The following is a 15,000-nucleotide window of genomic DNA, read 5'->3' as shown; positions in this document are numbered from 1 at the left end:
CATGCACTGAAATGAAGAAACTAGATGCACAGAACTTTGTAGTGTTTACAGCTTGCGTTAAGAAGTATGTAATTGTGAGCTATATTTATTTATGACAAATACAATTATTTATTCAAATTAGTTCTTGTTCATTTGATCAGTGAACTAAAAGTTGCGCACATGTGTATGTATGTATGTATGTATGATATGTGTGTGTGTGTGTGTGTGTGTGTGTGTGTGTGTGTGTGTGTGTGTGTGTGTGTGTGCCCGCATGTGTGTGTAAGTAAAATGAGCTTGTGTTATAGCTTGGCTGTGTTCTCAGTGGCTTGCGCTGAGCCGACGGACTGCAGGAAGTCGGTGATGATGGGCACTAGGCCCTCCGGCTGGTTCATGTGAACGTGATGATCACCTGACACCGTCATGACTTTCATGTTCTTACTCTGCAGGAGAGAAAGAAAGAAAGAGAAAGAGAGACAGTGAGAGAGAAAGAGAGAGTGTGAGAGAGAGAGAGAGAGACAGAGTGAGAGAGAGAGAGAGTGAGAGAGAGAGAGAGACAGAGTGTGTGTGTGTGAGAGAGAGAGTGAGAGAGAGACAGAGTGAGAGAGAGAGAGACAGAGTGAGAGAGAGAGAGACAGAGTGAGAGAGAGAGAGAGAGAGAGTGAGAGAGAGAGAGACAGAGTGAGAGAGAGAGAGACAGAGTGAGAGAGAGACAGAGTGAGAAGGAAAGAGAGAGACGGACAGTGAAAGAGAGGTAGTGGAATGGGGAAGTGACACACAGGTTACAGGGTTGTACGTCTTCGATACAGAATGCCACACTTTTGAGTGAGGATGTGTGCACTTTTGAGTGAGGATGTGTGTACTTTTGAGTGAGGATGTGTGCCCTTTTGAGTGAGGATGTGTGTACTTTTGAGTGAGGATGTGTGTACTTTTGAGTGAGGATGTGTGTACTTGCATTCATGTGGCTAATAGGCTGATCCTAAATAATTCAACCTGAGACTGAGAAACATGTTCTTTCTCTTGAATATGAGATTGCATGTACACGTACACACATCTAGTCTGTGCCACTTTGGATTGAATATAGTGCACTTACTGCATGACCTTTAGGGTGTGTGTGTGTGTGTGTGTGTGTGTGTGTGTGTGTGTGTGTGTGTGTGTGTGTGTGTGTGAGACCATTCATCCAGATGTTGATCCAGGCATTTCTGATGTGTGTCCTGTCGGTGGGTGGGTGCCAACAAGGCTTACTTGAGTTTGTGTACGTGTTGTGTGTGTGTGTGTGTGTGTGTGTGTGTGTGTGTGTGTGTGTGTGTGTGTGTGTGTGTGTGTGTGTGTGTGTGTGTGTGTGTGTACTCACTCTCTGGTACCCGTTCATGAGGGACTCAGAGCAGCCTTCAGGTAGGGGGAAGGATTTATTCAGACCAGCATCAGCCCTGCATCAGATAGAGGGGTGGGGAGATAGAAAGAGAAAGAGGAGAGAGAGGGAGTAAAAACTCGATCCACTATTGAAATAAAACCACATTGGCAAAAAGAACGACAACGTGCAGGTAAGTAAAAGAGGGGGATATAGAGAAAAAATGATGAAAGAAAGAGAGAGAGATACTCTTACATTAAGAGCAGCACACGGGCCTGGATCCTGGACTGATACTCTAAACACTGCTCCAGACTATTGCGGGTCACGTTTTTCTGAAACAACAAACACATTTTTTTTTATGTCCCACACAAAAACTCACACAGATTAAAACACTTCGCCTGTCAGTGGCGGAAAAGCAGATGCATGCCCCGTGGGATTACTTTGTATAGCCGTTTTGTGGTTGCCGGTTATAGCGTTCTAACACTAATACTGGACTCCACACCACTAGGGGGCGATCTCTCATGTGTCCTTAGTAAAAGTTTGGACCCATAAAGACTTCCCAAGGAAATAAAACGTTAGACCTTGACAGTCAATGCAAATGCAATGTCGCATGCAGTGGTCTCAGAAGTATAACATTTGCATGCGGACATACAGGTACTTCACATAGCTGTATTGGTGTCAAACAGACACTTACCAGGTTGAGTCTGAAGTCTCTCGTGAACACAAAACCTAAAGGGGGAGAATGGGAAGAGTTTTTAATGAGAAACAAAATGACAAACAAACTAACAAACGTAAGAATGCCAGGCAAGATATGTGGGGCGAATTGAGAGAGAGAAATAAACATACCTCCTTCAACCTCTCTTATTCCCCTTTCTAGAAGGTTCTTAGCTGATTGCTCTGATAGATGAGGGTTGGCTGCCATTAACCTAAGAGAGTGAGGAGGAAGAGAGAGAGAGAGAGAGAGAGAGAGAGAGAGAGAGAAAGGGTGAGACAGGGTGAGACATTACCACAATGTTCATTGCAGTATTTTTTCACCCTAAAAACTAAATAAATCTTTGCTGACATGCTGAAGCTCTGAAGAAGTGAAACCACAGCCGCAATTCACAGTCCTGCTCTACTGGAGGATCATGTCGGCCCACTCCAGACAGAAGCAATCAATCACCTCCAGGCAGCTTAAGCGATCACATTCAGAGAGAACACTCAGAAGAGTGAGAGATTACCTCTGCATGGCCTTCTCATAGGTATAAATCCTCTCCTTCTTCCCATCCTTCTCAGTCTCCTCCAACCGCACCATTTCCTCAATCCCCTGCCTCACTATCCCGGGCAGCTCGTTCTTTAGTTTAGGAAGGAAGGAGGACAAGAGGAGGGAGGCATGGAAAGAGAAAAGCCAGTTGAAATGAAGTACTTCTTTTTTTTTTTATGTAATAGCACACTCATCGAGACAGAGGCATTAGAGTGGTAAATCACAGTTCAAGTGTTAAATCACCAAAGAGTATGGGGGGTAGGAGTGGACGAGTGGATGGTTCTAGAATGTTGCTGGCAATGTTTCTCTGAGCACCGAAAACTGACTGTGGGAAGGGTAACAAAGGGTATGGATAACTGGGTGGTAGTTACGTGACTCTGCACATCTGTGTGTCTATGGACGTGTGTGAATGTGGTGTGAATTGTGTGTGTGAATATGATGTAGAATGAGATTAGTCTCATTGTGTATAAACTGTGTGTGAATAGTAGAGCATTCAGAGTCTGGCTAACGTTATTAGCGTGTCACTATTTTCTGACTTTCAAAAATTCTTTTGTATATACAGTGTGTGTGTTGTTAATCGATAAAGTAAAAACTATTTGTGTCAAGCATCCTCGCTTTACAGCATTGTTTCAAACGTGCCTAAAACCTCTGCAAAGTACTGTATAGTACACACCAGTTCAGTCAGTGGTCTGTGATGTCAGTGGCCTGTGATGTCAGTGGCCTGTGATGTCAGTGGCCTGTGATGTCAGTGGTCTGTGATGTCAGTGGCCTGTGATGTCAGTGGCCTGTGATGTCAGTGGCATCTGAGAGATGAAAGGAGAGGGCAGATAGAGGACAGGACAGAGAGGGGGAATCTTTCTCTCCCTCCCTCCTTCCCTCTCTCCTTCCCTCCCTCTCTCACCATGTTCCCTCATCAATAAAACATCTGTTGGGTCCACCCTCTCTGTAGGGGTAGTGCTCACTGCACAGTGATATGTTCACTACACACACACACACACACACACACACACACACACACACACACACACACACACACCACACACACACTCTCTTCTCCCTAAAGTATGCAAACCAACCTGAACCTCAGAGATAACACTAGAATGAGAAGGAGATAAAGTGTCTGAGTACCGTGTTAGTGGGCAGGAACCCATAGGAATCCAGAAGCACCAGACCCTCCACCATCTCAGGGAACAGTGCACTGAACTGTCAACAGACAACAAACAAACAAACACACCAACAAACAAACGAGTGTCAAAACAAGCTGAACTGCCCAGACAAAACAAAACACTCGCTTAATTATCCACAGACAACATGCCACACCTATACCAACACTTCCAGCTGAAGTCAACATAGACTCCCCATCTCCACCCTTGAGCAATAACATGTCTCATATGTCAGCTGGGGTTAGATGGCAGATAAAGCAGTGCAAATAACGCTGTCGTCCCGTGCTTACCATTCCAGCCACATTGCCCCCTGTGAGAACAGAGAAAGACATTTGGGTCACCGTACTGGGATTAAGAATTTGTCATTGGAATACATAGGTATGTGCATAGGCATAGGCAGTATAGGCAGCATAGGCAATGGCAGGGCAGCATAGGCAGCATAGGCAGGCATTAGGCAGCATAAGGCAGCATAGGACAGCATAGGCAGCATAGGCAGCATAGGCCAGCAGTAGGCAGCATAGGGTACGGCATAAGGCAGCATAGGCAGCATAGGCTGGGATTAAGAATTTGTCATTGGAATACATAGGTATGTGCATAGGCATAGGCAGTATAGGCAGCATAGGCATAGGCAGCATAGGCAGCATAGGCAGCATAGGCAGCATAGGCAGTATAGACAGCATAGGCAGCATAGGCAGCATAGGCAGCATAGGCAGCATAGGCAGCATAGGCAGTATAGACAGCATAGGCAGCATAGGCAGCATAGGCAGTATAGACAGCATAGGCAGCATAGGCAGCATAGACAGCATAGACAGCATAGGCAGCATAGGCAGCATAGGCATAGGCAGCATAGACAGCATAGACAGCATAGGCAGCATAGGCAGCATAGACAGCATAGGCAGCATAGGCAGCATAGGCAGCATAGGCAGCATAGGCAGTCCACCAACCCACCAACCACAAACTACAGCATAACAGAATGCCACATTCATGGCAGACTGACCTAGAACCCGGCTATGAGGACGGTGGATGCATAACGCCAGGTAATACAAATTAAATCAATATACAAATATACAATTTAAATCAATTATCAATAATATTAATAATAATAACATCAATAATAGTAATAATAATAATAAATGTCCTGCTTAATAAAAAGCAGAAAATGAAATGTCTCAGTCCTGCTGTTCTTCTCTCTAAAAGCAGTGCACCGTTGTGTACGTTTCTGCATGGAGAAGAGGCTCGAGGCATTTAAAATATTTCAATTTTTTTTTTTTTTTTTAAACAAATTCCTTTTACTTTGCAGTTGCGTTTTGCACTCCCGGGTATTTGGAAGCACATTCAAAGCGTTTCTAAAACCATCAGCAGGGAGACAGGATGACAGAATGCCAAACTCATCACAAACTGCTCAAGAATTTGGCCCTGAGGACGGGGGTAGCCAATAGTCAATTTAATGTTTTAAAATGTACTGTTTAATAAACAAACTGTTTAATGAAGTTCATAAAACTCTAACAAATTGTCAAAAATGTTAAATTCTCTTTTAAGAACAGTGCTTCAGTGTTAAGAACTGGCATAATTTTAAGCATTTCAAGCATTCAAGTTCTTGTAAACAAATAGCTTTCATATTTGGTTTTATATTTTCACTTCCAGGCATATGGGGACCGACCACACCAGGCATGATAGAGAGCAAACGTGCACCAAGTACGTCAAACTGCGGTAGCCATGGTGACACGTAAGCCCCTCAACTTTCACCTACTGTTTATCAGCATGACAAGGCAGTGACCTTTGACCTTTTCCTTTTATGCACACCCTTGTACGCAGGGTGACTTTAGGCAATGCAATTTTAAAGGTAAAATACGTAGTTTTTAGGCACATGTTTCTAGGCAATACTATAATTTTGAAGGCAATCTTTAGATTTGGAGCCACCCTCATCTGAATAGTATATGGGAAAACTGAGAAGGTGGGTTTGGTGTTGATCAGTACAAAGTCGAGCCATTTCTGTGAACCATTCAACACTACTGTCTTTTGATACTGTTTTCTCCTGTGCATTTCCTGCTGCAAGACAGCTCTGATTCTATATTGTAACTCTCTCACAACATCGCCAAAATATCTGAATGGAAGCAGCCATAGTTGTCCAGTCAACAAGGGACTCTGATGATGAGCACTCAATCACTACTGAGTCGGATTTTCTGTGTCGCTAAAGTGAGTTACCAAGATATATACTGTGTATTGCCAATCAGCCTAAAAATACCCAGATATGATGTTGGGTCCTAACACTCACCCATGCTGTGGCCAAGTATGGAGAACCGCTTCCATTGGAGGGCTGCGGAGAGATGAGTCACACATTAGTACACATCAATCATCTTCAATGATACATGAGAGCCTTTCAAGGTGTTGTTTTACACAAGGGGGACTTATTACACACACACACACACACACACACACGTGCGCACACACACCGCGCACACACACACACACGCGCGCACACACACGCGCACACACACACACACATAATAATTTAGACAAGGGGGACTTATTACACACACACACACACACACACATATATATATATATATAATTTAGCTTATAACTATGCCATTACCCAAGGGGAGGGCTCAAATATAAACAAGGAAATGCATCACAGGATGTAATTTGTGCTTCCCACAACTACACTGATTTATTATTGTGTTACACCCACCTTATTACTGTAAACAGTGTTCAAACAAAAACAATGTTCTTTCAAAGGGTAAATCTTCTTCATACATCAATAAGCTTGTTTACCCACAATGCCTTTTTTTCTTATGAAAGAGTGTGTGTGTGTAAAGAGTGTGTGTAAAGAGTGTGTGTAAAGCTGAGCTCTGTGTAAGGACGAGTTAACGCTACTCTGCACCTTCGACAACTCTCCTCACGTCAGTGATATATGCAGGGAAGGTGTAGAATACTCCAGGAGGCCGTGGGGAAGAGAGGCCATGACCTGCCATGTCCACTGCCACACACCTCCACTCTTAACAGGGGAGAGAGAGAGAGGGAGAGAAGGAGGGAGAGAGAGAGAGAGAGGGAGAGAGAGAGGGAGAGAAGGAGGGCGAGAGAAGAGAGAGAGAGAGAGATACAGGGCGATTATAGTGAAAATAAAGTACAAGACAAATTCTCCTGTGCAGTTTTCATTATGCATATGTCATTTCATCTACTGAAAAAACACACACACACACACCGGACACACACACACACACACACACACACCGGACATACACACAGACAGACAGACAGACAGACAGACAGACAAACAGACACACACACACACACACACACACACACACACACACACACACACACACACACACACCCTACCTTGTGGCAACAGCGGGATCAGGGTGTTGAAGGACCCGGAGTTGTCTGCCCAGCCATGCAGGCATAAGATTGGACGGCCCTCCTCAGGACCCCAAACCTGCCCTCTCAGCTCCCCCCAAGGGACTGGCAAACGGAACTCTGAGGCTGTTATTACAGAATGTAATATTTATCACTTAAAGCTGATCTAAAATATCACTACACTCCTAGAGAAAGAACTAGCAATGCTGAAGAACCCTACATGCTTCTTCGGTTCGTCTCCACTGAGGTCCCTCTAAGAAACGTCTGACAGGGAGTTCCTTCAGAATTATTCTAGGGGTTCCTTTACAACCAGAATGAATTGTGCAGAACCTCTGATGAATCTGTGTTAAGGGTTGCCTCCATTTTGAATTGGAATTGGAACCACGTCTATCCCTGCACAGATACCTTTTACTGTATGTGAGCAATTTTTAGATATAGTTAAAGAATTTAATGACAGTGTAACCTACAGGAAGTAATACTTTCTTTTAGTATGGCAAGAGCAACACTATAACTCAACAGACCCAACCTTATGTCAACACAGAACAAATAAGTCGTTGAAAAAGAGTATGGGCCTAAACCTCTGTGACTATTAAAATGTTAAAATGCCAACACTAAAAACTACAAACCTCCGGGCTACTTCCACATCCCACAACCAAAACAGATTACACATTTAAAAATCTATTTTTGTGCTTCATGACAATGACATGCGCTTAATGTCAATTCTAATTGGGCCAGTGGGGGTCACTGTTTGTCAGTTTGAACATCTGTGGGTACGTAATTACACCTGGATAAATACGTTTTATGAAAGAGTGGCTATCTTACCAGCGCGTTTCATGTAGTCGTGGCAAGTTGTCTGGCACCATTCAAGGCTTGAATCATTGTGAGAACGACTTCAGGGGTCAGAGGCTCAAACCTAAAGGCAGAGACTCTATGAGAGCAGCGGTGGCTGGTGGTTGAAACAGTGTACATAACATTGTGAACCCGAGAGCTAGGGTGTTCCGGGGGCCCCAAGTAACAATAAGTAACAACAGAAAATACCTGTTTTGAGTGGAATAAATCTGACCTACCACAAAGCATAAGAAACAAATCTCATCCTACAAAACCTCCGGTCGATTTCCACATTCCACAACAAAAACAGATTACACATATTGAAATCTATTTTTGTGCTTCATGACAATGACATGCGAATCATGTCATTTTTTTATTTGGCCAGTGGGGGGCACTGTTTGTCCGTTTGTTTGTGCAATAAGCAGCACAGGTAAGTTATCAATAGGATATGACACCATGAATCCATTCCTGGATTCCTTTTTATTAAGGACTGCTTCGTCTGCCTACATAGATCAGCCGACCCTTTCCTGTCGACCACATTGATGTTTGCTGAAAGCAAAGACTTGTCATTTATCGTTGTAATCTCTCTCGTTGTTTAAATGCGCGGAATAAGCTAGCATTCCTGTACATTTTACAGGGATCCACAGAATGTCGTGATGGTGATCAAACAGATAACTAATAGCAAAATGAGTAAGTTAACATCAACGACTGTAAGGGTAAGTAGCTTTAACGTAACAGGTTAACATAATGACTGACAAAACTCACCGCGGTCTGCCAAACAAAGGTTTAGCTGGCACTACAATTGAGACGACAAATAAACGCAGGCTCAGGAAAATATATGCAAAATAGCCTTTGCATATATCAAAACATAAATGAGGTTAGGCGGGCTCTTACCATTCAGGTAAAGTTCGCCAGGTCGCCACCTGAACTCCACTATCTTTATGTTAGACTTACCCTTAGCTAGCTCTTTGATAAGTTGATAGGTTCCCAACCTTGATGAGACATATGGACGACATGGATTTAAGTAGCACCATAGAATGAATTAGTGTACAGAATCTTAGTAAAACTGCCAGTGCATTAGCAAATTGAAAACAGATAACTAATAGCAACCTTTACTCAACTTTCCAGAGATGTGACTAGCCGTGGAGTTGTCAAGAGGAGCATGTTCCCAGTTCCCTTTTTCGGTGTAAGCAAGTTAACGGCGTAAAATGTGTTTAGTGAGGAGAAGGACCACATTAAAGGAGAAATAACAACAATATTATTGATAAGCTAAAGAGGACTTTAACCTTTTCAGTTAAATTAACTATACCTATACTTTTAGCATTACAACAGTAACTTATATTGCATTTACGCCTCTATCTTGTGAGAACAATTCGCGCAGTTATGACTGCGGTGAACATTCACATCTCTGACATACTACAGTAAATTGTTCAAACCGTGTCAAATTAAAAGTCTTCGAGGTTGGTGACTGGTTGGACAGAGACCATTTGAACATATACTGTAGTAGATCAAGAGATCACTCTCATTATTTCCTATACTTACGATCCCCATTGTGGGTTTACTCATACAGTGACTTTCCCATTTGTATCAATCATATCAAATGTCAAATGTATCTGCACGTCAAACTAAAAGATCAAGGCGAGAGAGCAACTAGCCACACGAGGGCGCTCAAACCCAACCTATGTTAGTGTTTATTGAATCCGAGCAAATTGTTGTCTGATCAACTATGGCATCAGTCTTCTAAGCCTGATGTCATGCAAAGTCAAGCAGAAGCATCCCAAGTACAGCCAAGTTCTTCCAGCTCTGTACAATGACGTAGTCATTACTCCTATTGTACTCTATCAGGCAGACAGACAATTACAACATGTATAAACCCTATCCGTTATTCTGATTTACAAGACGTTAACAGTCAATTGTCCAAAACAAAACCTAAATATAAGACTTTGTGTCAGGTAATTGTCTGCTGTACTTCGTTGGTCGACACTTGCTGAGTGATGAGGTCACATGCTTTTTCATCCGGAAGAAGCCCGTTGCAGGGACCCGAGGGTGTGTGATTTCCGCCTCGCAGAAGAAGAAAGTTGTGCAGGGCAGGACTGCGGGCTCCCAGAATCAGACAAGAAATGGACAGTCAGGGAAGGAAAGTGGTGGTTTGCGACAATGGTACCGGGGTAAGTTTGAAACCAGTCCGCGTTCTAGTGTTCAATAATGCTGTGTTTGTCCCTGGTTTTTCATTAGTGTCTCTTTTCTTGCGGTAAAATAGGTTCAGTAGAAACAGGAAGTAGCTTGCAACAGTAGCCTTACTAAAGACCTAGACTGGGTGGGTTATGTTATATCAAAGGAATGCAAATGCGGGCTGTGAATGATAGATGGGAGTGGTATATCGTGGTGGAGTCGGTCAGGATGAGACGTTTTGCATCCCATAAAGGCTGTATGCGCATTGTTGTATTAAGGCTAGGCTGTTCTCACTTAAATGGAATGACAGATCTCTATCATCCAGCCGTTTTGACACAGCTAACTGGAAGTAGCCAGCTAGCCAACTGCTGTATCAATTCCCAACAGTGTGTGACATAAATGCCCATTATTTCTCCACTGAGAATATTAGTGCCCACGCCGCATTGCATCATTAGTGTTACTATATTCTGTCTGGAATTGTTAATGGTTAGTGTAGCCCAGCTTGTATACTTGTACAGCTAGCTAGCTAGCTAGCCAGAAGCTTCAATGAATTTGTTAGCAAGCTGTCGAGCTCTGTCATAATGGCTAGGCAGCCATCGCTAGCTGGCTAGCGAGTTATTGTTGCAGTGTAAAAAGGAAGTTGCAGAGATGTAACCGTACAAGGCATCACTCGGATATCTGTCTGTCGGTCTCATTTCCACCGCCACTTCTCCACTGGCTTCTCACGTCTTTGTATTTACCAACCCGACGCTTCAAATTTTGTTTTATAATTGAAAGATATATGCATCTTAAGTTTTTCTCAGGAACCTATAATTGTATTTGGTGAACATATTTTGAACACCTGTTGACCACTAGAGTACAGTCTAAATGCAGGTATTTTACCATGAAGCCATCGATTGCTTTGGTCTTAAGTCTTTTTTTCGACAGTTTAGCGGTCCAAAAAAACTTTTGAAGCGTAGAGTTGTTGACTTGCAGACTGTAGCCTTATCGGTTGTCTGGTCTCCTTCTTGCTTGATCTCCCCATCCTCTTTCAGTGGCGCTTCGTGTTTAAAGGGCCTATGCAGGGTGTCCTGTGCATTCAAATTACACCTGCAACACACAGTTCAAATCAAGTCATACCTCTTTTCTAACACAATGAGAAAAGGCCAGAAGATGTGACTAGGTGCTCTACAAAATAGGATTGAAAAAAAAAAAAGTAAAAATAAGATTGGGTAAAACATCTCTCACTCATTCTCTCCCTCTTTCAGTTTGTGAAGTGCGGCTTTGCAGGGTCCAACTTCCCTGAGCACATCTTCCCAGCGCTGGTGGGCCGGCCCATCATCCGCTCCACGGCCAAAGTGGGCAACATTGAGATCAAGGTAACCAATCAACCTCCTCTGTATTGCATTGTCACATTCCTATTAACCAATCACACTCCCTCCAACAGCCAAACAGTCTCTCTTCTTCACCTGACACTAACAGCTCCTCCTGCCTGTCAAAGCTGCGTTAACCAATCATGTATTCCTCATCTCCATCTCCATCTCCATGACCATTATCCCATTATCCAATCACTATCCACGTTATGCTCATGTCACATTGTTTACAATATTAATTGGAAATTCACATTAATCATGCATAAAGGGGAAGAGTTAATCAAAGGACGTTGGCTGCTGTTTGATACTGGACAAGTTCTGATTTGCTGATACATTACTCGAATTTGTCACCAGCAAATCTCAGATTGCACCAAGAGTGATTCGCACAGAGTCATTGTTTTGTCAAGTAAAAGACCTGCAAATCAATGAGATACTTTTTGCAAGGTGTTCTGTGATCAGCGTTCCATCATTAACGGACTCTTCAGCTTCTCTCCTTCTATAAGACAACTAAGGGACCTCTCTAGGAAACATCCCATAATACTCCAATAGGGGATATATGGTGAATGTATATCTCCACAAATACATACTATATATATGTGAATATACGAACATCTACTAAACGATCGTATAAAAACAAAAGTCAGCCTGAATAGGCACCTGACCTGTAGCTGTTTAGTGTGGCAGCGCTGATTTACACTCTGTTATCAGGGTGTGATTTTGGCTTACTCATTAACCAGGCCAACACAGCCATGACACTGTCTCTTATCAGTGGCACCGATGGGGCCTACTGGGTGTGTGTGGCAACGTGCCTCCATTGAGTTTGTGTTGGGGACCTGTTTCTGTCTCCTAATGTCTCACCCTGTCTCCTTTGAGACGTATGGCGTGGTCCTTCACTGTCTCACCCATCTCTTGCTGAAACATGTAGCCATTAGCAGCTATTATTCACCCACACATTCTCTCGTACTATTTCACACCACACATTCTATCTCTCTCTCTTTATCTCTCTCCCTCTATTTCCTTCCCTGCCTCTCTCTTGCTCGGCCTCTCCCCTACACACACACACACACACGTGCACAGATTTGGTGTTGTAGGACAAGTGTTCCCTCCACATCTCATGTTTCCCCGTTTCGCTCAATAATTGAAACAACCCCTTGCTTTGTCTGTGCAGAAGAGGTCATGACCTTCAGCCTAGGTCAGCCTAAATCTGTCTCGGTAATGTGAGACACGGCAACCTACATACAAAGTTAACTATTAATTAGCCTTGCATACACTTAGCTCCTCTTAGCGCCGGCCTCATCTTGAACCGCCATTAGAGGAAGCAGTTTACCTAACAGAAACCCTTGAACACGTTGACATTAAATCAGTAGCAAGTTGAATCCAAACATAGGATGCTTAGGGTAAGGATGTAATAGACTGTTTGAAATCTGGGCTTGATTGTGAGCTGATTCACACTGTGTGATTGCATGTTACTCAGCAGATAAAGAACTGAAAAGGTTTCGGCTCGAGTTAAGCGTGTCTATAGAATAAGGAAGTATTTCCTAACCTGCATGAGCAAAACGCACGTTCATTCTGTCCTGTGCTCTCTATCAACTTCCTCCACTGCTGTCATTTTTTTTTTAGTGTAACGGGTTAATTTTTTTGATTAAAAATAACCCCCTCTGAAAACAGGAACAGAAGTTAAGTTATAAATAAGACGCTGATGTGCAAGAGATACGCCTTAACCTCTCTGCTAGAGCTTGTTGTTGCTGGTAGACTGCAGTGATGCTAAGTAACCACTTTTTTACCACTACTCTGCTCCTGTGACTGTCAAATGTTCTGCAGCATAACCTCAATGAATTGCAACACATTGTAATTACAAAAAAGAATGTATTGCTAGTAAGCTGTATTCAGCGTGCGACTTTCTTTTATTTTGGGCTTGCGGTAACTGTTCTGCTAAGGTCTCTTGTCAGTCCTAGTGTGTAGCCATTTGTGTATCCTAACTTGATATAGGACAGATACCCAGCTTTGTTTTTCAGGTTATCCTAAACAGTGTGGTTGTTGTTGTAGTTGCTGAGGTTGAGAATGCCTGGAGAGCCTGGACGCCATTAGCGGTTTTAAACAGGGACACTGTTTGGGGGAAATCATAGCTGAATCATTAGAAAGTGCAACGTAACAGTATTTGGGTGCACAGCAGGCAGTGTAGGACACCACAGATATTGTCCAGGGCCAAATCGGCACCACAGACCCATCAGGGCTTTCTGTCGTTTAAACATGTGCTTTATTTTTCCGTGGTTCACAGTCTTTTGTGTCACAGCGCAGTATTTCACAGCATGACTGATCAAACTGATGCTTACCTCCCACTCAGTTCCTTTCTTTCTCTCTCCCTCACTCTCTCTTTTCTCTCCCTCTCTCTTTTCTCTCCCTCTCTCTCTCTTTTCTCTCCCTCTCTCTCTCTTCTCTCTCTCTCTCTCTCTTTTCTCTCTCTCTCTCTGACCACTAACGACCTGTTCCTTCCTCATGACCTCCGACCTCATGACCTCTCCCCTCTGACCCCCAACCCTCTTGTCAGGACCTGATGGTGGGGGACGAGGCGTCGGAGCTGCGCTCCATGCTGGAGGTGAACTACCCCATGGAGAACGGCATCGTGCGGAACTGGGACGACATGCGCCACCTGTGGGACTACACCTTCGGGCCCGAGAAGCTCAACGTCGAGCCGCGCGGCTGCAAGATCCTGCTCACCGAGCCGCCCATGAACCCCACCAAGAACCGCGAGAAGATCATTGAGGTGTGTGTGTGTGTGTGTGTGTGTGTGTGTGTGTGTGTGTGTGTGTGTGTGTGTGTGTGTGTGTGTGTGTGTGTGTGTGTGTGTGTGTGTGTGTGTGTGTGTGTGTGTGTGTGTGTGTGAGACCAACAAATAGAATGCACCTACAGGTATGAGTGAGAGAGAAAGATAGGGAGAAAGGGAAGGAGAGAGAGAGAGTGTGTGTGTGTGTAGAGTGTCTTCTCAGTTGACTGCATTGTACAAAACTAATGACATTGTCTCTGTGTGCAGGTGATGTTTGAGACGTATCAGTTCGGTGGTGTTTACATTGCCATCCAGGCTGTTCTCACACTCTACGCTCAAGGTGTGTGCACACACATTTAAATTATTTATTTGAATCCACCAATCATATTCTGTACAGAAAGGATTCAAACATTTCTCAGAGGTTGGATACAGCTTAGTGACTCATGGGTACAAGAAACATCTCCTACGCCAAACAGCAAGACTACCTATAACAGCTGATACAGAGCAGAACTTTGCTAGTTGTTTTGATTGTCTCTTACTAAGTCCTGCCAGTCGTAGCCCCCTGACTGAAAGCTTATGGACATGCCCCAGGCTTCCAAATATCAATACTACCAGCTTACATGTATAGCCTAGGTCTCTCATCTTAGCAACAATGGGCTGGTATTTGGTCAACTTGTCAAGGAAGGCTATGTCCATATAGAGGTCATAGACACAGGCTACCTCAAGGACTACTACCTCCCTTTTAACCTTGTCCAAGAAAACAACATCAGGGGTGTTAGGGATGTTGCAGA

The 15,000-nt window shown here is 43.7% G+C and overlaps 2 protein-coding genes across 6 annotated transcripts in view; one reads left to right on the top strand and one right to left on the bottom strand.

Annotated features, from left to right (window-relative positions):
• Positions 1 to 9,244, bottom strand: part of serhl (serine hydrolase like) — a 9,638-nt gene extending 394 nt beyond the window's left edge. Inside the window, exons 1-14 of one of the 5 annotated variants that reach the window (XM_031561800.2) lie at positions 8,816 to 9,244; positions 8,687 to 8,717; positions 7,916 to 8,006; positions 7,076 to 7,219; positions 6,618 to 6,731; positions 6,009 to 6,050; positions 4,024 to 4,043; positions 3,699 to 3,773; positions 2,548 to 2,660; positions 2,174 to 2,253; positions 2,022 to 2,056; positions 1,583 to 1,659; positions 1,331 to 1,406; positions 1 to 419 (exon numbers count right to left, since the gene is read on the bottom strand). The exon at positions 1 to 419 is cut by the window's left edge and continues 394 nt beyond it. In XM_031561800.2, the coding sequence (XP_031417660.1) occupies positions 279 to 419; positions 1,331 to 1,406; positions 1,583 to 1,659; positions 2,022 to 2,056; positions 2,174 to 2,253; positions 2,548 to 2,660; positions 3,699 to 3,773; positions 4,024 to 4,043; positions 6,009 to 6,050; positions 6,618 to 6,731; positions 7,076 to 7,219; positions 7,916 to 7,928 (930 nt within the window). In that variant the 5' untranslated portion in view covers positions 7,929 to 8,006; positions 8,687 to 8,717; positions 8,816 to 9,244 and the 3' untranslated portion in view covers positions 1 to 278. The remainder of the gene's footprint in view (positions 420 to 1,330; positions 1,407 to 1,582; positions 1,660 to 2,021; positions 2,057 to 2,173; positions 2,254 to 2,547; positions 2,661 to 3,698; positions 3,774 to 4,023; positions 4,044 to 6,008; positions 6,051 to 6,617; positions 6,732 to 7,075; positions 7,220 to 7,915; positions 8,007 to 8,686; positions 8,718 to 8,815) is intronic. The other 4 variants (XM_031561802.2, XM_031561801.2, XM_031561803.2 and 1 more) reach the window with 4 other exon arrangements.
• A 663-nt stretch (positions 9,245 to 9,907) lies between these two features.
• The window catches only part of actr2a (actin related protein 2a), a 12,911-nt gene continuing 7,818 nt past the window's right edge, over positions 9,908 to 15,000 (top strand). The window contains exons 1-4 of the mRNA XM_012829044.3: positions 9,908 to 10,089; positions 11,341 to 11,451; positions 13,994 to 14,209; positions 14,477 to 14,549. Coding sequence (XP_012684498.1) covers positions 10,042 to 10,089; positions 11,341 to 11,451; positions 13,994 to 14,209; positions 14,477 to 14,549 — 448 coding nt within the window. The 5' untranslated portion in view covers positions 9,908 to 10,041. The remainder of the gene's footprint in view (positions 10,090 to 11,340; positions 11,452 to 13,993; positions 14,210 to 14,476; positions 14,550 to 15,000) is intronic.

The sequence above is a fragment of the Clupea harengus genome, chromosome 24, assembly GCF_900700415.2.
Source record: "Clupea harengus chromosome 24, Ch_v2.0.2, whole genome shotgun sequence".
In the NCBI taxonomy this organism is placed as follows: Eukaryota; Metazoa; Chordata; class Actinopteri; order Clupeiformes; family Clupeidae; genus Clupea; species Clupea harengus.
This window is presented reverse-complemented; position numbering and strand designations above follow the sequence as displayed.